At 48.9% G+C, this 26,760-nt stretch overlaps 1 protein-coding gene across 13 annotated transcripts in view; it reads left to right on the plus strand.

Moving 5' to 3' along the window:
* The window catches only part of PLXNA2 (plexin A2), a 349,352-nt gene that overhangs the window by 122,612 nt on the left and 199,980 nt on the right, over positions 1-26,760 (plus strand). The window contains exon 4 of one of the 13 annotated variants that reach the window (XM_067558840.1): positions 4,902-5,279. The exons of the other annotated variants lie outside the window; for them this stretch is intronic. Coding sequence (XP_067414941.1) covers positions 4,902-4,943 — 42 coding nt within the window. The 3' untranslated portion in view covers positions 4,944-5,279. Of the gene's footprint in view, positions 1-4,901; positions 5,280-26,760 lie in introns of those variants that run through there. 13 annotated transcript variants of the gene reach the window in all.

Raw genomic sequence — 26,760 nt, forward strand, 5'->3', positions numbered from 1 at the left:
AGCTTTCCCTACCCCATCCTCCTAACACTAACATGATATTGGATTTCACTTGTGAGGGGAAAATATAAAAGGCGATGGGCCCCATCTACACTGCAGAGATGCCAATATCAGGGCATCTAGTTACCGTTCCCTTTTGGTGAATACACAGGACTCTCTAACCACTTCTAACCTTGTCCCTGGTTCATGCTACGGCCCTGATCTGCCCACGGCTATAGCACAGTTTGATCACATATTCAACATACTTAGTCCCCATCTACCCATTCTAACTGTGGTGGTTACTCTCCTGTTATAACTGAGCCCTGCATCTCACAGCTCAGGAAGGTCCTTAGGGAGTTGAACAGTGGGGCAGGCGAGGTCCTTAGGAGGAAATCCCGGATCCTGTCTCTTCAGGAAACTCTGCCAGTGCCCTGCACCTGGACGCTGGTGTAGCTGGCACTGTTGTGGTCTCAGTGTAGGCAGGTTAAAGATCCAGATGAAAATGGGATCCCTGCAGCAGCAGGGCCAGTGGTGGCGTTCAGTTCTCCTCTGCACGTTAAAACGTTTTAAACTTTTAAAAAGGAGAGTTTAATATAGAAGCAAATTACCTAAAGGGACTTCTTGCAATAAGCTCTGGTTATGGAGAGCAGCTCTGGAGACCTCTTGACTTCACAATATAATGAGCCTGCTGACTTCAGAGGAACCTGATTTCTTTTCTTTTCTTTTCTTTGTTGTTCCTTATCTGTTTGCTTGAGCCCCTCTTTTATCCTTCTGCACGCGGGGGTCTCAGAGCTGTCATGCTTCCCTATAAAAGCCTCCTTTGGACATGACTCAAGGCTCATCTTGTCAGTCCTTTAGAGGAAAGTAGTTCTGGTGAGAACTCGAGGGGAGAAGGTCACAATGGCGAGTTCTGTAGCATCTTAGCATGCTGCAGTTTTCTGTCATCATTGCCCCATCCTCTTCTATACTTTCAAGGGAGGAGCTACAGCCAGTGGCTGTGGCTTCGGGGGATTTGGTGGCCTAGAATGTGCTTTTCCTGGAGCGCCTTTTTTGCTGAAGGCATCTCAGCGTACTTTACAGAGCAGTGAGTTGTACACAGGCTGGTGGCAGGGTGACTATGCAAAAGCAGCAGCTGTTCTCTTCTCACATAAGGCCTCAGCTGTTTAGGAGTTCTGTGAGAGAGAGAGAGAGAGAGAGAGCATGAGCGTGACTCTAGGCAAAATAAAATGTAAATCGAGAGTAACTACTGAAGTTGATGGAGTTTCACTTGTGTAAACAAGAGAATCAGATCCCTGTTGTTCAAGGGAATGTGGCAGAGGGTATCCTCAGAATAGCTTTGTAGGGAAAAAAATCCCAAATATAGTGCAGCCAAAATGCCCAGTAAAAGAGATGGGAATAATGGCTCAATATTTGCCAGAGGAAACAGGCTTTTTTTTTTTTTTAATTGTGTCCCACATCTAGACTGGGATAGCTGAGAAACCTGTGATCAGAGGCACTGACAAACTAAGGTTCAGTGAGATCTCTGTGTTATTCCTCTAGGAGCATTAAAGAACAGCTGCTGCCTTCTGGAAAATGTTGATAAAATCCTTCTTTTTAGAAGCATTTCTGTCTCTCTAGCACAAATGTGCTATTTTTTGTTTTGTGTTTCTGTCTTCCCTGGTTCTTTGTTGTTAGGGATAGCTGAATGAAAACAGGATTTTCTGTTCTCGTGGCATATTCCCCCCTTTCAGATACAAGGCCCAGTCGTCAGGATCTCCAGGACCTCTTGGGACTCTGCCCTCTGTCCTGGAAATAATTAGTTTGGCATACACAGACTGGGCGCACTCCGACTGATGGCACATCTGAAAACTGCTGTGAAAATGTTTCTTGCCTTAACTTAATTCAGAAGGAGGAAGCTGAAGTTCTGAGTATTCACAATTCACCGTGTTCTTGCCACAATAACGGTGTGTGTGTGCGTCTCTTGAATGTGAATGTGAGCCACTCCACCTCTTTCAACAGAAGGAAGAGCCCATTAAAATCCTGAACAGAGAGGAATCTTTTCAAAGTTTTGTTGGGTTTTTTTTTTTAAAATGGTTTACTTTGACCACAGTTTCCTAGGTGACAGAAGGTATACACTTGGAAAAATTGAGGATATAGGCACTAATGCAGGTAAGAAGATGGTTATTCCCTTTTGGACTGCGTACCACAAGCGTCCAGGGAGAGGACAGTCTCTTCCTCTGTGGCCCTGGGCAAGTCTGCATTTAGGCTTCCTGTGTTTGGTTCAGGTCCCCAGATCTGGGGAGGCTCTGACAAGCAATAAAACGTTGAAGGGCCTGGAAAGGGATGCTGAAAATGGAGCGTGTGTAGCTTAGCCAAGTGATGACTAAGTGCGATATGACAGCATTTTCTATGCGAGTGTTTGAAATGTGTAACCCCCAAGGAGGGAAAAGAAGAGGGGAAAGTGGCACAGGGACTGTCGTTAAGGGCCAGAACCTGAGGTCTGCTGAGCACCTGCAGTTGTTACGGACTTCAGTGGGATTAGCAGGCACTCGGCTTCTCTCAGGATTTGAGGAAGTGTAGCCACGTGGGTAGGGAGCTACAATGGGATTCAGGTGAGATGGTTCTAATCCTGGTTCTGATGGGTGACCTTGGGCAGACACCCTTCACCTCTCTGTGCCTGTTTCTTCCCACACCTTTTGTCTCTAACTGTAAATTCTGCAGGGCAGGGACTATTTCCCGTAACGTAAATGTGCAGTGCCTTGCACAGTGGTGCCCTGGTCTCACTCAGTGCCTCTAGATGCTACCAAAACTCAAACAAATAATAATTAGGCCCTGTATTTTACGCTGAATCGCAGGAAATATCCCCTAAGAGTGAGGCTTATTTGACTATTACCTAGTCTCCCAGGCTCCCTTACTCAGGTCATCTGAACGGATAAAACCCTGGAATATACACTGTAAGGAGCAAGCTGGCCTGTTCCGCAGGTGGGGCGAGGGATGTACTTAAAACCAGAGAGGAGGAGGCCTGGCTTGCCAGAAGAGCTCGACTCTAGCTCCAAACTTTAGCAACGTGAGGGTATAAAACGGTCTTTCCACCTAAGGAGAAGCTGCGTTGGGTTTGTTTAATGCACGGATGCTTTCGAAGAGCCAGTCCGTGTGCAAACGTCACCATGTACACGCTGCACTGTACCTGCCACATCTAGGACAGCTTTTCTTCTCCTTTTAATTTTTTGACCCCGACGCCTCACTGCTGCGCTGCCTCCGATTCCATTGGGGCGCTGCTGTTACTGCGCTCCTGCCAGCTTCTTCCTTCCGTTTGGAAGCTGGAGTGTGCAGCCATGAGGCGCACAAGGTGTGTGCGTTCTGTCGGAACAGCAGCAGCATAACCGCAGCAAGAGTGGTGGATCCTGGAGAGAGACCCCCTCTTCTCCTCCGCTCCCAGGCACGAGTGCTGAGACCCTTTCCCTCTCCCCAGTCTCCAGCATTCGTGCTGAGAATTAAACTGACGAACTCATTGCACAGCAGGGCGTGTCATTTGCTAGGTGTTTGTAGGTAGCTGCCCCTTCATTGGGGATGGGGGCGTATCCTGCAATCGCAGCACCTGACTCTTGCTGCTCTTGGAGGGGGCTGCACCTGGCTCCATTGCCTGTTGGCCGATGCCACACCACTAAACCAAGCACGCCATCTCGGTTTCTATCGTCCCAATCCCACGGGGGTCTGAGTGCCCAGTGAAGGCAAGTGAGAGCTGGGGACTCTGCCTCTTGCAGAGGTGCTCTGCTCCTCGCAGGATCCAGTCCTTAGGGCTCTCTTTCCTTCAGTAACCGCTCCGAGCATCTGCCAGTGCACTCGCCATAGGCTGTGCAGAGTCAGGCAGCCCCTTCCCTTACTCCGAGATGATCTGCGCTGTGTGCAGTCTCTAGGGTCCATCCCCTCGTAAGGCATTTTTCTTTGGGAATGCCCACACCTGCACTCCCAGGCTTGCTGTATCTATTCGGTCTATTGCATTCCGCATTACCAAAAGTCTTAAGGTCGTCCAGTGTATTTGGACATCAAATTTCCTGTCGGTGGCAGCTCGATGAGAAGTGTTGGGATGACAGAGGTGATATTACGAGACCGTATATTTGATCTCAACGGTTCCAGGCCCTGTTTGTTTCATTTACAAGAGGCAGGGAAGCTAAACTCCATTGTGTGCACAGGTAACTGGAGAACATGGGCTTGGAGGGCAGAATCAGCTGCTTTGGTTTAGAAGAGGCCTGTCCGGAAATGCGGGCAGCTGACCCGCAGGCAGGGTGATTATCCCAGCTGATGGACGGCAGCAGAGGCTGACTCTGAGAAGGCAAAGTCAGAAAAGGGACTTGTTTTGTAGACCTGGAAGATCTTTGTTTTCTTGGTAACTAAGCTGAGAGCGCCTTACCGGATTTAGCTGATGGGAGGTGTGAATTGTATCTATGCTGAGCAAACCCTTTTCTTTTAGTTCCACGTTCCCTCAGTTTTTAAGGAGAGGAGTTGATGGGTAAAGAGCTCTGGAACCCCTCTGTCTCGGTGAAGGCAGCTAAACCAGAGATGAGTTGGCTGGGGGAATTGAATGGAGAATGATCCCCTTTCCAGAAGTTTTTCTGAACTACCCGAAGGCACTGAATAGCAGCAGATTATAATTCTCCTAGAGGGTATCTTAAAAATAGCACAAAACCCTCTCGGGGAAACGGGATCGTTCTTTAGCAATGTGGGATCCTCCTCTCAGCCTTAAGGCAACTCTGACATAGAAGGATTGCTTAAGGGAAAAGAAAACATCGCGGCTCTTATGAGGTCAGTAGCTTACAGGATGAGGCTGGAGATGTGTTGCCTAATTCTCCCTAATTGCTCCTGTTCCCCTCTGACTTTCTTACCTGGGGCCGTTTTACTTGTCAGCTTGGAGAGCTGTGACCCAGTTGTTGCTTTTCTCCTGACAGGTTTCAGTAACTGCTGCTCCTTCTCACCGGCTGCTGAGCTGAGCGTGGGAAGAACGTTAGCAGCGGACAGGCCAGCAGTGCCTTTCTTTTATGAGGCAATGACAGAGCAACAGCGTGTTCGGTGGTTGCTCATTTCCCGGGCCCGGTGCGCTGGGTCAGAGCTGTGCATGTTGGTGATGGCGGTGGGCACAGGCAGTGAGTGCTGTGCCGTGGTTTACCCTGTTGGTGGTGCATTAGTCGGGCTGGCTGCAAGAGCTGCATAACCATCATTCTGTGGTGGACTGAGCTGGCTGCCTGGGCCCTGCTGACGCCAGGTTGAAGCTGTCATATCTGTGCCTCAGGAGGCTCCTTCTGGATGGCCTTTCCCCTGGGGTCCACTCTCCTTTGGCTTTGGGCTGCCCGTCCTGGACATTTAAAGAAGCCAGCCCCGCATGGCCTAGAATTAACGTGGTCACTCCCGTAGGGCTAGGAAGAGTTGGCAGCCTGGCCCCTCCCTCACCGTATAGCTGCTGCTTTGAAGTGGGGAATATTGCAGGAATCGCGTGCTGAGCAGAGACCCGGACCATCTGAGTTCACCGAGAGCCCAGCTAAATGGCTGGAGGATTTCCAGGCAGCCCGCCGTGCTGAGAGGCATGTGATTTTTTTGGTCCTGGGTACATTGGCCACCCAAAACATGCCGGCACCTTTCCAGCGGGGTCGTTGCATATGGTGTTTAGGCGTGATCTCCACTAGGAATTCACATTGGTATAGTTACAGGTGTTTGTCCAGCCTGGTCTTAAAAACCTCCAGTGGCGGGGATTCCACAGCGTCCCTTAGAACTGTCCGTCGAGTTAGAAAGTTTTCCTTACCATCTAAGCATGTGTGCAAAAATCCCTCCATGCGCAGGGATGTGGGGGGGTGGTGCTGGGGACGTGGGGGGAAGGGAGTTGGGGAGGCTAAGGGGCAGCCTTGCAGCTGGTCAGGCCAGGAGGGAGGCTGTTGGGGGGGGGGGGGTTGTGAGGTCTAGTGAGGCAATTCGTTGCTTGCTCAGAAGTTCTCCGTCCCAGTGGCTGAGTCTAATGTGCTCTGGGGCACAATGAGTGCGTGCTGTCCCTACGGGTTGCCATGCCGTTCATGGTTATAGAAAATAGGGTATTATCTTCTGTAACCCAAGATGGGCCTGGGTGAAAAGCCCAGATCTAAGCACCCCCAGACTTTGGGGAAAGCTCTGCCCCGAGCACCAACGCGATCTTGGCTCTGCAGCCCCCCAAACTCCACTGGTTCCAGCCTGCTGACCAAGTTTGCCTGGATTCTGATTTGCCCAGAGAAACCACATCCTGCTCATGAGTGAGGGGCTGATTCCCCCCCCCCCCCCCCACGCACAACCATAAGCTACGCTGCCCACCTCCCAACCTGGACCGGGCCACATGGTGGCTGGTGCGAAGCAAATGCTTTGAAGGAGGTGAAATTCCTCACCTCTCCACTCCATTCACCTCTGACCCTAGCACATTTCTTCCTGGTGAGCTCTGGATTTCAGAGCTGACCTTTCCTATTGCAGGGGGAGGGAGAGATGGGAAAGAGGTCGAGCTGAGGGTACTTCATTTTGAAAAGAAAACAGGGCTGAGGAGAGTGAAGTTGAGCAATGCTGTCGGGTGCCCAGGGTTAGCTGAGTTTGAAAGCCAGACCGTGTGCGCGAGCTGTGAAGTGAGCTGGCTGCACGTCGGAACACTCCATCAGGCAGCATTTGGGTTTTTTAATACTCGCTGGTACGTTTCGTTTCCATGTAAAATACAAGTGAACAGCTAAGCTCTTGTTTTAAATCTGCGCCACATAGTACACTCCCCGCCCTGCCAGGTGGATTCCTAACCTACCTGGGAGGCTGAGAAGACTGAGATGGGCTCCTGACACCTTCGGGCAAATATCTCACTGCCCCCTCTCCAGTAAAACGGATGGGATTTCAGCCCCCAGGGAGCCTAGAGTTCCTGTGGCATTTGTCTCTCATTTCATGCTTCCAGTCACTCCCACTTTCCATGGCTCTCGGTTGACGGCTGCCCAGACAGGTGGGACAGGGCCCTCTCTTGGGGGGGCATGGCACTTGTATCCCTGAGAAATGTGATCGGCTTGGGAAGCGCTCTCCCCGCTGAATGCACTTTTGTTGGGCTGTTCAGCTCTGCTTATTCTTCTCTTTTTTTCCTGTTTCAGAGCTTTGTGTTAACCCTAGAGAATACACAGTTCATGCCCCTTTTGAAGTGAGGGTTCACAGACTGGGCTCAGGACTGGAAGTCAGCAGACCTGGGTTCTAATCCTGGCCATGATTCACTGTGCGAATGCTGGTGATTTTGTTTCACTCTGCATTTTCAAAATTGTCCATTCCATTTTGGGGTGCTGCTGTGCAAAAAAAACCCAAAGAAAAGTATTTTCCCATCCTTGGCAGGAGGAGGATGGTATGGGGGGGTCCCTTACTCTGAAAGGAGATCACAGAAGCAGCTGCAGCAAGCTTGATCCTTCATTCCAGCTCCAACCCTGTGTCCCCCAAAGGGAGTTGAAGTGGGCTGGTCAGAGGCCCACCCTGGAAACAGGGAGAGGAGAAGGCAGCTTGCACTGCAGCCTCTTGCAGGTCAGTTTGAGTCTTGCTCCGTGCACGCGTGGGTGGGGGTGTGGTTCCTTTGGCATGAACGCTGATTGCACCTTTGTAAAGACCAAGGGACGGGGGAGTGGCACTGACGGGAGCAGGGGGCTGCAGATGCAGTGAGCTCTTCGTTTTATCTAGTTAGCGTGACCTGGCCGTGGGTCAGAGGGGAACCACAAATCATCAGGTTTCCTCCCTGCTCTGGGGGAGTTTCCCTCCTGACAGCTCTTGACCGGGACACTTTGCTCCTTTAATCTTATTTCCCCTCGGCAGCCTTAATGACTTTAACATGCGCAGCCCCCAGCAATCTTGCAGAGAGGCTCCCAGCATCAGGCTGGGCGAGAGCCCCGTCTCTCGCGTGTATTCAGGAGCCGCTCCCTGCAGCAGCAGGGGCCAAACGCTGACTTCCTTGGAGCCTGTTCGAAGGTTTAATGCTAGACAGAGAAGAACGCAAGAGCCAGGCGTGGTATTATCAGGTCCCTCTGGGCCTTACATGAAAGTTTCCCTTCTCTCGCAGCAAAGCCCCAGAGCTTGTGTTATGTCAGAGACAGATGCTGGATGTTTCAGTTTCAGAACATAGGTAGCTCGCGTGTCCCAGAGTGAGCAGGAAATATTGCAGCTCGCCTGCTGATGACAGCTAACAGAGAGCAGGCAGTGACAGTGCAGTGGGGCGCTCTGATCTCCTCCCTTCCCTGCCTCCCCCGCCCTCTTCCTGTATCACTTCATATGTTCCTCTTTGTTCCCTTATATTCCACACCTTTTGCTGGCTCATAAGAACACAGGATCAGGCAATGGTCCATCCCAGTCCAATGTCTTGCCTCTTGCCAGACTGGATCAAGTAACTGATCCGTAGCAACCGCCTGCACAGAACGTCCTGGGAGGACTCTGGGTTTTAGGAAGTTTGGAGGAGTCACAGTCCATCCATTCAGATATCCTGCTTTCCACACTGCCCAGTAATGGGATGTTCCAACGGCCTGTGGAAAACCCCCATAGATGCCAGTGCCTATTGTATGCAATTCCAGCTTGGATTTTCCCATCCTTAGTTACCTGTTCTTATGCATGAGTCTTGCGAATGCCTTCCCCTTTGGAACAGCTGCTCAAATGCAAAAAGTGCTCTTCCACTTGGAATGAAAGCTACTGGAGCAGATTCAGCCCTTGCCTAAGGGAGCCCGTCACCCATTTTCTTCAATGGAAAATGCACCCAGTTATGTGAAGGCTGATTCATACCAAGGCGGGGAAAGGGCAGATTTTGCACGGCCAGGGGCTGCACTGGCATCTTTCAAGGCACCCAAACAGCAGCACTTTGTAAACTTTCAAAAGCCAAAGTAAACACCACACACCCAGAGCATTTGCTAGAGCTTATTTTCTGCAGCAGGCCCATGGAAATTGCTTCTTGACTGAATTCACTGTTGCTTTTGCAATAAGTGATGCAGCAGTCAGGTAGAGTTGTAGGACAGAGATCTTTTCAGTGCATGCCTGGTTCCACCTGGCCCAGCTTGCACTCAGGTATCACACCAAACTAGGTCCCTCTTAAAGCCCAGCTCTCTGTCCAATCCCACCTGCCATACGGCATTCCCCACCAATAAAATCTGCAGTTGAACTCTTTTGTCCCTCTCCTGCTAGGGTTTTAGGGCGTGGTCTGCCCCCGGCCTTATGGCATCCTCTGGGCAGCTGGTTTTCCTGGAGTGAATATGGTAACTGTTGCAGCTCTTACCATCCCATTCATCAATCTGCAGTTCAGTGCTCGGAGCACATGCATGACCTGGGCTCTTTTATTAGGTGTAGTATAAACACGTCTCTTTCTGACAGCTCATTGGGATCACTGAATGTCAGCCCCTGCCTGATAGTCCATCACACCTTCCCTCCCCCACCTCCTCCTTCAAAGCGTGGTGAGAACCGATAGGCTTTGAGCTGTGCCCCTCCGGTTAATAGTCTAGGGCTGTGCAGGACCCTTTGCTGAAAACACCTTTCCCGCTTTGCCTTGGGCATGTCCGGGTAGCTCTTGGTTTACCTGCCGTGGCTGATCCCAGGGAGAGTGGAAAAGTCCAAGCCATACTTGGTCTTGTAGATCCAAACCAGCCGTGGAAGTGGCCTGATGTGTCTCTCTCCTGGCTTCTTGTTTGATCTTCTGAGGCCATGGGACGGCCTCTGTCTGTAGGATGCCGGGTCCTGTCTCAGCACGGACATGTCCTGTGGAATGCGTGTGGTCGTGGAGAGCTCTCAGTTTACTCCTTGCCAGGCAGAGTCTCCTTTGATAGACTCTTGCCATGTTCATGCCACTGCGAGGTGGATCTCTGTGAGGATTGCGGGTATGGCACGACGCCTTCTCTATTCCCCGCTCTTGCTCCCGTGTACACAAAGGCTATGTGACTAAGTATGCAGTAAACGTCGCCTCCTGGCAGATTTATTCCTTCATTAGGTATTTAAATACATTCTGCTGTAGTGGAGGCTTCTGTGAGGCTGCTGACTTTCCTCTCGGTAGAATAAGCTCTGCAGAGCATCCCTCGGCCCTCCGCACAGAGCAGCTCCCTGACAGTCTTGGTTGACTGAAAGCAGAGGAGAGGAGCTTATTTCTAAGGTGCCCATAGTACCTGATTTTCAGGGGCTCGGGGGATGCCGCTGGGGGGGTGGCTGGGGCTGTTTCTGGCTGGGAGGGGGAGTGCACCGAACCGTAGAAGGGTGCATGCCCACAGTAATCTCAGCCACAGAGGGGGCCGGTCACGCAGGGAACACGAAGGCCAATAAATGGCAATTTGGCAGCTGTCTGCAACAGTCCTGGAGGCCTTGCCGTCAGCCAGCCCGTGCGGTGAGCACCGGAGGCGTGCGAGAAAAGTAGGATCAAATCAGGGCGCGGATCCCAGCTCCCTCACTCCCCCAAAGAAAACAGAGTTTCCTTATGACTGGGGCTTTTTGGTGGGTTGCCTAGTTCTAAGCGGTCTCCTCGCAACGAACCACCTAAACTTGAATAGTCTCTGAGCCAGACAGAGCTGGGAAAGTCAAATTAGTAGAAGCTGCCTTGAGCAAGAGGCCACCAGGGCTTTGTTTAGTTTTACTCTTAACTTTCATCTCTTTTATTTATACATTTTGAGTGAGTGATTTTTCTCTGAAAATGAAAGTGCTGTGTGAGCACTCAGTAGAGCACAGGCTAATGCATGCATTGTCTGAGAAGGCTTTCCCTACTCCCTCTTCTGTCGCCACCCTCAGCTCGGCCGATCAGCAGCAGCCTCTGTCATCCAGCCCTGGGCTCCACTGCCTCTCTCGGTGCATTTCCTGCTTGTCCAGAAGCACCCTCCAATAATCTTGTCCCAGGGTTTCCCCAATCCCTGCTGATGCATCTGAGTCTTGTTCTGCAGCACCTTCTGTCATTCCTGTCCGGAGCTCCTCCCTGCCATGGCTCAGCCAATGCCCCTCAACCATAACCTGAGGCATCTTCTGTCATTCCTGTCCTGGGTCCTTGCTGCACCTCCATCTTTTATTCTTCAATAGCCCTGCTCCTCCAGGGCTGAGCACAGACTGCCGATCCAGCCACCTGGTTCCAGATTTGGGGTAACGTTTTCAAAAGTTGCCGTTAATTTTGGGTGCTTCGGTGTTCGGGTGCCCAGCTCAAAACACACGTAAAAGGGGCCTGATTTTCAGAAGAGTTGAGCATCAGAAGTTTAACGGGAACTGCAGGTGATGAGCTAGTCTGGAAAACAGGAAGGAAAGAATCCTGGCCTCATTCAGCTCCCTTCTTCTGAATTCCAGCTGTGAGGCCCCTTTCTAAATCCCTCTCAATCAGGTCTGCACGCCCTCATGTTTGAAAAGGTTCAAGCTGAAATCAGTTCCAGTTTCCCATGCCCAGATTTCATTGTGGGCCACTAGTTATTCAATTTCTGATGGGGCTGTCCATAAGTGGCACCAGGGGCTTTAATGGAAAACACCTTGTAATTTGCAACAGTGGATGTTTTCCCAGCAAGCGTGATTGATAGGCCAAATCTAGTATGAATGGCAGGTGTAGAAATATTGTGGGTATTCACACTGAGTTTCATCATAGGTTTTGATGGACAGTTTCCAGACAATAAAAAGTTCTAGGGAGCCCCAACTGGTTAGCAAATTCAAGCGAGGCACAACCTCTGACTGATTCTGCAGTTCAAATAGAACAATTCTTCACAAGTAAGCAGCTCCATCTTAGCCCTGCTGTTTTCTCTTTGCTGCTGAGCACTGATCTCTAGTCTAGAGATGGGACAGAGCTCACCAAAATATGGAGGTCTTCAGATCCAGGTTCTTGGTTCAGCCCCATCAATCCAGGAAACTGCCATAAGCCACAATACTAGGTGTTTTCAACAGATTGTATCAAAGGACCTTTGAGATTTGAAACATTTCATGTAGCTGAAAATTCTCTTCCGTGATGATGGACCTTTAATCCCAGGAGGCAATAAACTCCTGGTACGTGACCTGCCTTTGGTTTATTTGCTCTTTAAAATGCTCGCCTTCCCTCATCACACAACGAGATATACAAATAAAGGATATTGTAATAAAATAGATGCTGGCAAGTCTCAAAAGGATGTGGTTTACAACTTCCTAACTATAATCTATCCCTGTGTTTCTGGTTCTAGATGGACCTTTGTGCCACATTACAAGTGTTTCTTACTAGATAATTTTAACCAACTCACAATTTCTCCCTCTTGTTAAAAGTTGCCTGTGAACCCTACTGGTCTCCTGTGCTTCCACTGCCCTTTGCTTGATTTGGATTTTCTGAAAGCTTCCCCCAACTCTGCCCTGACAACTCGCGTCATCCCCGTTTACAGGGTGTGAGAGGAGTTTGGCCTCCATGGTCCATTCTGTCCCTGGTCTCTCCGAGCCAGTTGTGCTGCTGGCAAAGTGGCCACCTCTGCAATAGGAAATGGATTGCACCGGGCTCAGTACAGACTATTCAAGAGCCTTCTGAATGGCAGTGTCTTTCAGTCCCCACCAGCCTGGGGTGGATTGGAATAAGTGACCAGAGGTGAAAGTTCTGTCTTCCCTTAGCATTTCCCTGAGCCAGCCATTCTCCCATCCCCTACACTGCGTAGTTTATTCTCTCCTGAGAGCTACTCCCATTGTGCGTCCCCCTATGACCTTTGACTTCCTTGCTATTCGGTGGTTTGACCTCTGTCGCATTGAATAACCTTTCACGTCAGCATCCTGCCATGAGCTTTGCTGGCAGTGCCAGCACTGGACTTTGTTTTCGTTACCTCTAGTTCTGGATGAATCTTTGTACAGGAACTGGTTCCTCCTTCTTGTCTTGGCCTAGGGTATGGAGTGAAGCACATGATGAAAAATTCCAAATTTCTTTGATGGTGATTCTCAGGGTAGCCCCTGTACAGTGTTTGAGCTGACATCTACCTCTCAGCAAGGAGAGTATGACATTAGACAGCGTGTGTCACAGGCATGTTCATACGTGACCTGGAAATATGGCACGGGAGCAAACAAGAGGAAACTACATCTAGACGCCTGATTCCCTCAATGGGGAACGCCATGGGTATTCCAGAGGAAGGGAGAAATCCAGACACATTTGCAAGATGGGCACAAGCTAAATATAAGTTAGATACAATAGTCTTGTTTCACTGAGTCTTCAGTCAAATGGATCACGGTTTCCTGTCTGGCTTGAGAACAGCAGGATCAGAAAACGCAATATTTAGTTTAAATTGGGATTTATTTTAAAAGCATGGAAAATTTTAGCATCTTCCAGTGGAGGATCCATTGTTCTTTCCTGGCCTGTCTTTTCCTAAATGGAGACTTTTTCTTAGAAACGCCCAGGTTAAAAGTTTAAAAGCTTACGGTTTCATTCATAATTCACGTATCAATGAGGCTTTGATTCCTCCCAGGGAAAAAGAAGCCTTTATCTGCTAGGGTTACCACTGCACTAGCGCTAAGGGTTTGTTTGGCTTTCCTTTGCAAGCTCTTTGTGTCAGGAGCAGGGATGGTGGATGGCTTCCAGGGGGTGGTGGATGGAAAGAGAGAACTTCTGTTTTGGGTCACTGCTTTGAATCTGGCTCAGATCAGTAGATGCCAAAATCCATTACCATCTGATGGCTGTTAACTTTCCTAGGGAAGAATGAGTTACTGGGTCTCAGTCCAGTTCCCAGTATGGGCAAGTGTCCACATCACGAGAACCAACCACCACGCTCATCCGCGGCAACCTAAGCAGAGAAGCCAAAGCCCAGCAGGGCCAGGTGATTGAACAAGAATAATAATTAAACATGTTTGGTACTTGTATTCTGCGTGTGGATCTCAAGTTAGGTCACAGAAGTGGGAGAAGCATTGTTAACCCTGCTTTAGATAGAGGGAAACTGAGGCACTGAGAGAGGCGTGACTTGCCCAATGTCAGCCGGTGTGTCAGTGACAGAGCCGGGAATGCTACTGTTGTTTGTATCATTGGCAGCGCCCATGTTGTGAAGGGTGACGGAGAAGAATAAAAGTCCAATCTATCATTTTACATGAATGCCATCGCTGCCTGTCTAGCCTCTCCATCGTTAGGCAGCTAATTCTTGCAGGTGCCTTGGTAGAAGGTGGGTCTGGGGGAGGGATTTGAAGGAGTGGGCAGTGGTTTTATGGACGGACACAAGGGGGACATTGCTCAGGCATTAGATCCCGGCTCTGACGCTTGGGCTCTGTCAGCTAGGCCGCACGGCTGCCTCGTCTCCCTGCACAGGGGCAGGGGAGAAGCACCTTGGCTGGGGCAGCATGGCGGAAGCTTTCCCTGCGGATGCCTGAGCTGTCTTGTCTGGCTGATCAAGCGAGGCCTTCGTTCCCCAGGGACGTCAGCCCAGCATCTTTCACCTGCACTCGGTGCAAAGTTTATTTTAAAGGGAATTGCGTTCTTCCTGGATTGGAAAAGGGCCTTGTGAGGAGACCTGGGCCACATAGCTTCTCAGTACAAGCCTGCCTGGCGCGGTCACTTGGTTTTAACGAGGGGAGGTGATATTTTCAACTAAAAGCAAAGAGAGATCGTTTTAAAGGATGCAAATGGACTGTGGCGAGGCTGTGTGGTGTTGGTCTGGGGCAAAACAGTGCTGCTGATATGAAATGAATGTATAGGAGGGTAGCCAGCATCCTCCACACACAGCACTTGCTAACTCAGCACTGAATTTCAGCCTGCTGCCACCTTCCTTTCACCCCAGGAAGTAGAGTTTCCTAGGGCAGGGGGACGCTCCAAGACAGTCCATCTCGGAACAGTAGCCTTCCCCCGCACTACGTAGTCATTGCTGCTTAGCTGCACCTTCAAGTTACAACTCCAGTTCCCCCGGATCAATCCCCTGGCACCGTGCTCTTCCTTTGCCTAACCCAGATCGCCTCCGCATCTCCTGGAAGCACATCTAAAATATTTCCAACCTTCTCTTCTTGATCTTCGCCAGCAGCAGGCTCCTTGCCTGGCTCGGACTTCTAGCCTGGTCTCCTTTAATCTCTGTCCGTGTCCGTGAGTCACCCCACAGTATTCGGCCAGGACGTTGCATTTGCTGGAGACTCCGTTCTTTTACTCCGCTTGGGTGTACGTTTCCCCTGCAAGGGCGCGCACACAATACTGGCAGTCCTGAAAGGGATTAGAGAAGAGAAGCAGCCTCACTATTCACCTCTAAATTTGCCCTTTTTGAGAATCCTCTGCTTTTATTCTCTGGCAGATCAATCAGCTCTTCGCTGCCTTTCTGTGCTGGGAATGGCAGCGGCATGTAGCAGTTTGTTGGGCTAATCCCGCCCATCCCATTCCACAGGGGTGCCTGCTTTTCAGCGTTGCCCTCATACCAGCCCCTCCATTCGATAGCATGAGACTGACTGCAGGTGGTTGTTACCTGCTTGCTGTGCTCCTCCTTGCTGCGTAGAAGAGCTTGGGGTGTGTGATCTGTTCCCTTAGCGCCCCAGTTGTTTTCCTGCAAAGTGAAATTCATCCAAGGTACTAATCCCCTGAACGATGGGGTGTGTGTGTGTTTGTTGGTTGGTTTGTTTGACTTAAATATTTCTTTGCAACAGCTGCTCTGAACTGGTGGGGCTCCGTTGTGCTTGGCAGGTGGCTCCGCAGAGGGGACTGGGTTGTGGAAATCTCTCTGCACCCTGCAATTGCTTGTGTTCTGCCATGTGGAATCTGTCCTCCAGGTCTGGGATCTTCCTTGCCCAGATCAGAGACACTGTCTCAATCACTCCCTTTGCAAGGTGAAGAGGAACCAGTGATTCTGCAGTTAATCCTGTGTGTAATGTTCCTCCCATGAGCAGTCCCGTGGAAGCCGATAGGACAGTTGGCTGCAGTAAAGATATGCGTGTGCTTAAGTGTTTGCTGCACCAGGGCCTTAGACTGGCCCAAGTTGGGTCTTGGAGAGTTCATCGTTGTCATGGTCTGGACTGCCATTTCTTTGCCTGTTGTTTCTCCTTCTCTTCTCAGTTCTCTAGTCTCTAAACTAGGATGGCATTGGAGGCCCAATGAGTTAATGCTCTGCCCTTTTCCCCCTCCAGAGAGCTTGATTAAAAATCTCTCTTGAAAACTGAAAAGAATTTGGTGCGTGATCTCTGACGCAGTCAGTAGGTAGCCTCTGTTCAGGAGCGGCTCCGGGCTGGAATAGCAGGAGGGGCAATGAGTATGGCCAGGGCTGAGCACAAGTCTGGGGACACCAAACTAGGGTGGAGGGGCATCGGCTGAGCTGCACATGTAAGATCCAGCACTGGAAAAACCATGGGTGTGGTTGCAAGTCTGAATTGAGATGCATGGACAGAGCTGCATGGGGGACGTTTGATGGCTTCCATCTGCATGTGTTTTGGCTCCTATCGTCATTTTCATAAAATCCCCAAATCAATCATAGGCGCTTTCCCTCCTCCGAAAAGAGCCAGACCTACACCATGCTTTGCACTCCCCTCTGGCAAAGCCTCCCAAACCAGTCGTGTGCAAGAAAGCTGATCCTATGTCCCCTCCCATGCTACAGAGAGCAACCAAGCCCTTCCCCTGGCTCAGCTGATGTTTGGAAATAGGCATGGATTTATTTTCAGTTCTGTATTTAGAGGTCTCTAACACATACAGTAAAACGTGCTTACCCAGGGCTCTGTGTTGACTATACAAATACCAGTACAGAGAAAATTAAACCTAGCAAGTTACCCAGAACAGGAGAAAAAACCAAGCACACAAAAACCACCCCAACCACAAATCCCAGCCCTCAGTATTGGCAGTTCCTTCTGTCACAAAGAGCCCCGGGCTCCTCTGCTAGACTCCGCTCTCTGAGGGGTGACCATGCATGGCACAGCCCGTCACTGTGAACGTGTGATTTCAAGCCAGCCTGGTTGACTCCAGTCCCAGCTGGAAGGGTGGAGATTAGAGGAGAACCAGTCTGGGCTGGCAGATGCTGTGTTAGCTGATCTCCTTGGCATTAGTGGTCCACAGTGAACCTTCATAACCATTCCTTCAGTTTTTTCCATGGGTCAAATTGATAATGAAGGGATTAATTTAATTCCACTCCCCCCCCACCCTTACCCCATGCTCCTCATACATCTGTTCCATGCCTGTTCAGCTGTTAGTGTTTTTATTGGCACAATTCGGTCTTCATCCAGCATTGAAGCTAGTGAAATCACTGAGCCGCCGTTTTTTTGTGACAATCCTCCCAGCAGACAGAGTGACTGTGGCTATGATCTGCAGCTGTACCATCCTGGGCTCTGGTTTTGTCAGATCTCACAAGCTAAGCAGGGTCAGAACTGGGCAGTACTTGGATGGGAATTCTCCTGGGTGCCGCAGTGAATGGTGATGTTGATTCACAAGGAGAGGTAATCTTCCCTTCTGCGCCGCTAATAAATTCCCCAAGATGGTAGGCTGAGGGTGCTGCGCTGTGCTGCGCAGGGAGGGAAGTCCTGACCGCTTCTGGTCTATAAAGATCCCATGGCACTTTTCACATACTTGCATTGGTTCCCAACTAAATTCTAACTTGAGTATTTATAATCCACTTTAAATTCCCCTACTGCTTCTCTTGGGTTCTGCACTGCTTAATGGCTGTGTTAAACTCTTGTGTCGCCTGCTCTGTTAAAGAGCTGCTGCGTTCCACCCCAGAGGTGTTGTCTGGACTAAGATTGAAGGCATGATGTTAGCTATGCTCCCTACCACTGGGCTGTAACTTGAGCAGTTTAACATGAAGTCAAGGCAGGGGGCAGATTTTTCAAAAGTATTTGAATGAGTTAGATGTGAATCTATAGAGGCGCAATATGGCTTTCAAAGTCTGGCCCGGGGTGCCTTGTATACACTAGACTTTTTAAATGCATTCGCTAACACATGGTAACATCACACCTTAAACTAGAAAAGCTGGCTGCATTTCAGTGAGGAGCGCATAGATAGTTGTACGTCCGTATTGTGTGATGAACCCCAAGATCCGGTGGCCTCTGCTGCACGTATCCAAGCTGCTGCTGTCATAGATCTGAAAGCTGTCTGCGCTGGGGACTAATGTTCAAGGACTCCTCCCCAGCACACGGGGCAACAAGCAAATACAAAAGCAACGCCCGGTGGAGATGAATTATTTAAAAAGGCACCCTGCAAATGACTGGAAGCTCTGCATGTTGTTTGTATCGTGGTAGGACCCAGAGGTGCACAGCCCTGCATGAACACTCATGGTGCTCTTCTCTATAAACTCAGTGGATGTCCCACTGCTAGAATCTTGTTCACCGCTTGGAATAGTCACCCCTTGCAAAGAAGGGAATCTGGGACAGTCGAAAGGTGGGCAGTGGTGCCTTCTGTCCCAGCTGTAGTGGCACAAAGCTGAACTATGTGAAGAGAAATCCTTTTCAAACCCGGTTTGTGGGTCTGAGCAGTGTTTTTCAGAAGCGCTACGTCTTTAGGCACCTAAATACCTTTAAAAGTCTGCCCTAGAGTGCCCGTCTTTAGTAGACTGAAAAGGCTGTCCCATCTTAATGAGATCCTAGCCTGGTTGTAGTGTGGTTTAACAACTGTGCAGCTCAGAAGACGTGCTAACCAATTTTACAATCACCTAGCAGTAGCAGGATCGTCTGTTTGGTGTAACAGAAGATTTCCAAACCGGGGTCGTGTGCGTTTCTTTGAGCTGCAGGTCGTTATGTGGCTTTCATAGCTGCATACTTCCTGATGAGACATGCTATTTTGTGTAGCAGTTGGACAGAGGCAAGATCCTCATTGGAGAGGAACCTTATTGTGAAAGACTCTGGCTGGCTTTCTCGCACAGGGGGCTTTCTCTTTGCTGGTGCTGCAGGGACAGGACAGAGAGGAACGGTCAGTATGCTCTCTAGGGTTATTCAGAAAGAGGATCCAGCTGGCACTGAACTATGCTCACTTGAGAGGCGCTGATTCCATCAGAGCAATGCAGAGCTACGAAGTGCTACACAAAGATAAACAGCAGGGACAGGTGGGCGGAGTTTGGCTTCCCCAGATCTTAGATTAAACACTGCAGGCAGGTCAGTGGCTTCAGGCAGCCAGGACTGCTCTGAGAGCTTTGCTCATCCTCAGACAGCAGATTCCACTCCTATGACACTGTTTACACAGCCTGACATACCACGGTCCAATTCACTTTGGTTATGTGCAGCCATCTGGTGCAGCAGTGAAAGTTGCGCTGGGCAGGGCAGGGCAGGGGGAAGAGAAGGTGTGGACGCTGATTATGTGTCAGAGAGATGTGTGTGGTAGGCCCAGACACAGAGTGGTGGTCTTAATTATAACAGAAGATTTCTGTATCTCTCTGCTAAGCTAAATATAAGGTTCATCCCTCCCTGCAGAAAATTTGCCAGTGTGTGTAGGGAAAGTGTAGTGCTGTGTGTGTTTGAGAATATTTTCCAGGAGTGAAGGCCCAAACTGTAGGATTTTTATTTTAATTTATTTATTTATTTATTTATTTTGTTCTAAAGAGAAAAAGAAGTGTAGCAAAATCTAATAATAAAAATAGAAATATTCTCATGACATTTAAGGGACTCTGTCAACCTAAAAATCACCCTTCTGTCTGCAGAGTTGTTACTTACGTGTTACAGACATACACGTAGCTGAAAGGGATGCGGGCATATGGATTTCTCTCCCTTTCTTTTCCAGTTTGTTGGCTGTGCATTTGCCAGTGTGGTGTGCAGAGTCAGATCCCCCCTGGTGTCAACTCAGTTCAATTCAATAAGACTTTGTTGGCACGACAAGTCAGAGAAGTCTTGCCAAAGCGTAAGAAGAAAACAAACCCCTCAGCTCTGTCAGGCTGACCTTAAGCCACTCCAGTTCGGATACACTGAGGCTGTGGGGTATGATCCCCTTTGTCACTGGTGTGTGTTGGATCTCTCGCAAAGCAACAGGAGAGAAACAACATTTTTAAAAATAGGAGCATGTGACTGTGAAGCCAGAACAGTTGGAAGGGAGACGGAGCAGCAGATGTGAGACCTGAAAATAGTCTGAAGTCCAGAGTGGGGAGCGGGTATAGCTGACTAAATGATGAGTAGATGGTGTCCCTCTAGCATACCTTGGCAGAATTTGCAAGTACAAACAAGGCCACGTTGCTCTAGTGCTTAGGAACTAGAATACAAGGTGAACCAGTCTGGTTTCACTGACTGAGTAAAGCACAAAACGTGTAACACGCAGCCTCAGTGGTGAACTTCCATTGCTGAAATGGTTTTCCTGTGAGGAGGAGGAGGATCTGTCCGGTATTGAACTCCCCCTCTGAGGCATAGATAGGTTATGACCCATTACAGCAAGTTGATGACAAAGCAGGGAACTGAACTCTGATGTCGCCTCCTAGTTCCATGCTCTAACCTAACTCACTGGGACAACCCAGTTTAACTGGAGCTGTTTGACTTCTCCTCTGGAGTCCGGCACCCCTAACAATACAGTATCCCCTCTACTGAATTACGGTGTCAGAACTTGCTGGATGGCCACGGCCTGCCGTGAGACTTGGACCGAAGCCCTGTGACCCACCCAAGCCTGGCCATGATTAACACTCACTCCCAGAACACATCTTATGTACGTGCTGGGATTTCTCAAGGCTCCTTCTGAGTTCATTGGCAGCGGAATTAGGCTGACCCTGAGCACCGATGACTTCTGTGGGAACAGCAAGGCCGACGCAGGGCGTGTTTGAAGATCCCACCCGTTGTTTGTGATCGGTCTTCAGGTTTTGTACCGCTGCCCATCCCTGTAGTATTTGGGTGCCGCTGTGGTAGCAGAGTGCACAGCCCATCGTGTCTGATGGAAGTATCAACTCTCCTTGGAAGTTGCCCTGCGTAATTGAGGAGTGCTTTGAAAAAGAAGAGTGTTTGGGAACCTGAAGGGCTCTGCTCTGTGGGTGGCTGCGGTTTTTTTTTTTATTCCATCCAGAGCCTTTTTCTGATTAAAACAAACACTGGTGCACACCATCTTGTCAGTCATTCTAGGCCTAATCTCTATAAATAATCTCTTCCCAACTCCCCCACTCAGATTGGTGGTAATTGCTTCAAGACATGTCTGCTTTTGTTTAAAGTTCCTTTCGCTATTTCTTGAGGCTGTGGAGAATACAAATGGTGTGTCTTTCCTTTAAGGGAAAGAAAAGACTAACTGTAAAAAAAAAATATATTGCTGGGGTTGGGGGGAGGGGGTGGAGGAAAAAACCCTCATTGTTAGGGAAAAAAATCATTTGACTAGCAGCCTCCAGCAGCCTCGTGGTGCTGAGAACAATTTACCTGTCAGCATGGATCAGGATGGGAAAGTTAGAAAAACAATGCCATCTCTATGGAGGAGAATGTGCGGGTGGGAGAGGAGGAGGAGGAAGCTGGTGAATCGCTAATAAGAGCTGTGCTGTGTTTTTCCCCTGCTGTAGGGCAGCAGGCAGGGGAGTTGGTCCTTCTCATGCGCTCTGTGGTTTGCTTTCAGGAATAGACCCGAGGCGCCAGGTTATTTCTGGAGTCAGGTGAACAGGCATGAGGCTGAGACACATCTAAAAACACAGCACATAAAGTACAAAGCTGTAGCAAATTATTATTATGAAGGAATCTTTTGTAGCATTTTTTTAAACTGGTTTTCGTTGTCCTGGTTCTTCTACTGGGCATACCTGGGTCAGGCTCCCTCTACCTTAGGCCTCCTTCCCTTCTTTCCAAGCTTCCCTCTCTTCTCTGCAGCCCTCGCTCCGTCTTCCTAGTCTTCAGAGCCAGCTGACACTCTGGCTGTAAGGGTGGTGTGAAGCAAGAGGAGCTCAAGTCTTAATAAACTGGGCCTGGCAGAAATATATAACGGTTGGTACCAAAGAGTCAATTCCAAGATAGTGTGACGCAACCGGGCCTTTCCCTTCATTCTTTGCTCCCTCGGCTGCTTGCTCGGTAGGAATTTACTCTGTGATGAGCCAGTCCCAATGCTCAGTAGGACCTATTTCTCACAGGTGTTGCAGAGGCAGCATTCCCATTGATTCTGGTCAGAGGTTTTGCTTGAGTAAGAACTGCATAAAGGTTCAGGACCTGGCCCATTTGGGTCTCTTAATTCTACTTTTTAGAATGAGGCCTGCATATCATAACGCAGAACTGCATATCATTACCCAGAATGCTTTTTCTGCATGTCATTTGTATGTTATTTCCCAGCATGTTCTACCAATATCGATCTAAAATATGCCTATCACCCTGGTATCTATGTAAATTCTAAATGTAGTATCAGAGCCCATAGCAACATACAGTGGGCTAATTTCTCTCCATTCCTCTTGCCGGGATGTGGATTTAAATGTTCAGGCTTTTGTTCTTCTGACTACTGCCCATCAGCACTGTAGTTTGAGCTCTACAAGCCGATAGAGATGCTGCTTTGCATGCACGTTTTTGGATAGACGGCGTCCTTTTCTCCAGACTTCGTTACAGAGCAGGAGAGGGATGAGTTACAATGTATGGATTCCATCTAATTTTAAAAGTGTGTAATTTATTTTTTAAAAATAAGAAGTTACTTTTTAGGAAAGGATATTGTGTTAATTTAACCAGGATAGATGGCTCTGTCTTGCTGAGTTTGTAGTTCCTGCAGTGCATTTCATTATTGTTCTCTTAAATCAGTGCTGTCCCCTTTACATCGCTACACACTCGCTTACTCACACATCTGTTTGCCCAGGTATACAGAGTAATTTATCACAGAATAGTCTCCCTCTTACCTGTCTAGGTATCTTCTATTGTTTTGACAATTAACGACCAATTGAATATTGAAGATTAGTGCACAGCTCCCATTGGCACTGGTGGGAATTCGCCACGTGTAGCAAGAGAGGAATTGGCCCGTCGATTGTGGTGCATCTGTTATTACGTCAATCTACAGATAAAATAAGGGTTTAGGGGAAAACTATGCTTTGGATTACAGAAGAATCCCATGATGTACAAATCTCTGTTTAATCTGACATGTTTTTATAGCCTGAGTGTGGTTCTTACAGGGGGGAAAAAACGATTTTACAGAAGTTTCAAGCGTCCCCTTGAGGACTTTTTCCCAAAATCAGGTTTCTGCTGTATTTGTAAAGTAAAAAATGTCTCTAGTACCATCTTCTACTGGATCTGCTTTCTTTCTGCCTTTGATTTGTCTCCTCTTTCCCCTGGTTTGCTTCAGTGTTTCTGTTTAAAGAGCAAGCAAGGCAGAGAGAAAGAAAGAGATGTAGATCACAGATGGAGACTTAGGACTGCTTAATTAGTTCCAGGGCTTGGAAGGGAAAGTTCATTGGCTCATTGCATTTATCTTCTCACCCAGGTGCATTTGAGAATTCAGCATAAGGAGAATGTGTTAGGCACATTTAGATGGATACATGATCATGCTGAATTTTAACTTCATTCAAAGTCATGGGTTGGGGAAGCGTCTGTAGTATAATGCTCTCAGCAGGGAGTTGCCAGTAGGGCTGTTAAATAACCACAATCTGTATTCAAGGAAAAACATAGTCATTAACCCGTATTCCTGGTATGCTGCATCCTAGCTGGAATTTCTTAGTGCTCTGTAGAAACATAAATCCTTGCTTTGACCTGTTATGCATCCAACTTCCTAGGGTTTCTCTTAGGACTGCATGTTACAACATACATGGATTGACAGGAGGCTGGAGAAAGCACCTAGTCCTGCTCTTACTAGACTTTCACCGTTTATTTCAATGAGAGCAAGATTGGGCCCTGTGGATATTATACAGCCTGGTGCAATTTGTCAGATGGCTTAGTGTTTTTGTTATCCTCCCTCCAAGCATCAGGGATTGGCCCATGCAGGAGACAAGATTCCAAACCTGGTGTCCTAATCTGCTGTGGGGAATCCTGTGTTCCTCTGCTAGTCCAGACGTTAAAAAGGAAAGTAATCCACAGCTTCTGGGGAGCCCATTTGAATAAGAAGTACCACATGACAAATTTTTGACAATGTCCCCAGCAGGTTTAAACATGGTACCTGCAGGAAGCTGATAATTTGGCTTCTCTAAAAAATCTTTCCCTTGGCCAGATGCTCCTGAAGTTTGTTATTATCTCTGCTCTAATCTGGAACCACAGATTTATGTGAGCTAACAAGCAGTTAATGGACAAGCCGCTATCCTGGGTTCTGCTGGCTGCTCTAGTTGGCATTATTCAGAAACATCCGGGGATGTGATTTGCATTCATTGTGACCAAGCGAAGGCACCATGGAATCTTCCCCTTTGTGGGAAGCTGACATGCGATGGCAGAGTGACTGGCAGGGAAATGGCTTGAAATTACGCCTAGCCCACCATATGTGTGCACATGCCTGTTGAAAGGGTAGGGGGGATGCTTGGAGTAGGATCGGGTGGGGGATGTGTGTGAGAGACAGACAGACTGAGCGCACACATGCGTGCATATAAGAAAGAGAGCGGAATGGGGATAGTGTGTGGTGAAATGCACCCGAGGAAGGGTGGGTGAGGCGTGGGGATGTCAGAGAAGATTTTGAATGCTTTATCAGAGGTGAGTTAATCTGAGCAGGAGGGAGAGAAATTAAATACAACCTTTTTGGGGGAAGGGGATTGGAGCTGGGAGAGATGGGCTCCAACTATCCAAACCTTCAAGGAAAATTAGCCTGAGAGCATGTTAAGGTTCTGCTGTGAGACTCTTAGTTCACATCCTAATTAGCACAAGCAAATACAGAAGCTATGCTGAGCATGAGGTACATGTGTTGATATTTAATTATATAGCAAACCCCTAGTCTGTTACAGTAGCTCCTGGGAGCGGGGAATGCAGGCGATATGAGGTGTGCTGGAGTTAATTTAAATAGACTTCAATGAATTCATTAAAGCATCAAGGAGGTGCTGTACCCTATTGCTGTCAGGAGCTTGGGGATGGCAGGTGAGTCCTGGAGCCCAAACTGCCTTTGCAACGCCTTGTTTCCCCCCATCCTGGCTCAAGCCTCCCTTACTGCCTGCAGGTAGCAGCGGGTACCAGGTTCCTCCTTTATAAAGGTTCAGGGAGCAGATGGATTAGGTCTCAAGCCCAATCAGACGGTGCCCTTATTTCCTCTTCCCTTCTGCCCCAAGAAGAGCAGCAAGCTGGGACTGTCCTGTTGGTGGGTGACCACGGTAATCCCAGGATTCTAAGGCTGCACCCCCTGGCTTGAAGTGGTTTCCGTGATATACAGGGTTACAGATTGTGTTAATGGCTCTTAGCATCCCCAATAGGGACCAGAACGTCAAGAGCTCAGCTAAGGCATCTAAATAAGGGCTGGATTTTTCAGAAGCACTCCGTGTCCGATGTGCACCCCATGGCACAGAGCTCTTCTGAACATCTGCCCCAAAGAGAGAATGCTTGTGGTCTCCTCCAGCCCCTAACACACAGCAGCATGGAGATCTACAAAGTGCCAGACCTGCCCCTTCTCCCCAGCCATGCATGCTGCATCTTCCTACCATTTCTTGCTTATCCCCCTGCTGGATCTGATACCTGGGATGGATGTTCCCTCACTGACTCAGTATCTGTCTGGTGCTCCAGTGTGAGAGTGGAGGTGTAAAGGCAGAAAGCGGATAAGACGGCCAGTTGTTATCCCATGGTTCTGCGTCAGAGATGGACTGGTGGGTGGTCCAGAAGTGCATTATCCAATTGGCTAGGTTCCGAAACCCAGCCAGGCCTTTAGATGGACTCTCACTTGGAAGCAGATTGTATTTCTGTCAGTCCTAGCCACAGGTGACCAGCCTGACTCACATAGCTCCAGTTCCAAGCTAGCAGACCCACACGCCTTAAACTGCTTCCCAGCAGCAACAGGATAAAGGGACCATAACACCACAAGAGTGTAGGCTGGGAACAGCGCAAGGAGCTCTGCTGACCCTCTGAAACAATCTCTGGCTAATGTTTTGGGAGCTGTGTTGCTCTCAGGGTTCCTTTATGTTCTCTTCTTGGTTGTTTTTTCTATTGGTCTCCCTGGTTTTAAAGATACAAAACCCTTTCTGCCCCTTTCAGCCACATTTAAACTCTCGTGAAAGAAAAGGTCTAGGGATGGATCCATTTCTTTTTATTTTAAGATGTATTTAGTGCTGGACTGACTAGCCCTGGAGATGAATACCTGTTATCTACACCATCTGTGCAAGCTTCTCTGTACTGTCCCTTCCACCTACTGTACTCAACCCTGCGCCCCCATAATAACCACCTAGAGGTGATTGTTGTTTCTTTCCATGACAATAGCCTCTTCTAGAGACAACCCACTCACCCACCAAACAAGATTGAGGCCCATTGTGCAAGATGCTGTACATACACAGATTTAAGAGACAATCCCTACTCCCAACAATTTACAGTCTAAATAGAGAGACAAAGGATTGGGGAAATTAAGGATTATTATCCCCATTTTATGGTTGGGCAAATGGGACGTGGAGCAATTGACTTGCCCAGGGTCACCACAGAAAATTGTGACAGAGCTGGGATTTGAACCCAGATCTCCCAATCCCTTGTCCTGTGCTTTAGTAAGGTGGACCCCCAGATCAGCCCCCTTCCTGGCCCACTCCGTCCTTAGCCCCGTTGCTGAAACTTCAGGACGGGCCTAACTGTGAGGTGGGGACACCCTGAGACCTTTCCCTCAGAAAGGCAGCAACAGTCGCCCGTAACCTACCTGGGCTGGATCGGTGCTAGTGGCCGGGTGGGCAAAAGGCTTTGTGCCTCAAACCGTTCCATTTCTCCAGTCTCCCCCATCACTCTGGCACCTTCTGCAGAGACATGGCTGCAGTGACAGAAGAACAGAACCTGCTCCAAATTGTTCTGGCCATCTTCATCACAGGAACCCAGATGGGGTTTTTTCTTTCTTTTTTTTTTCCTTCTTTTCATTGTTCACACTCTCGGGTCGTGCCAGGTTCAGCAGGAGATGAGTGCCTCTGTGCACAGAGAGGTTGGCAAAAGCTGTTTTCAAATAAGGAA

The sequence above is a fragment of the Emydura macquarii genome, unplaced genomic scaffold (genome assembly GCF_026122565.2).
Source record: "Emydura macquarii macquarii isolate MOO-44397 ecotype Brisbane River unplaced genomic scaffold, CSIRO-AGI_Emac_v2 contig_2184, whole genome shotgun sequence".
NCBI lineage: Eukaryota > Metazoa > Chordata > Testudines > Chelidae > Emydura > Emydura macquarii.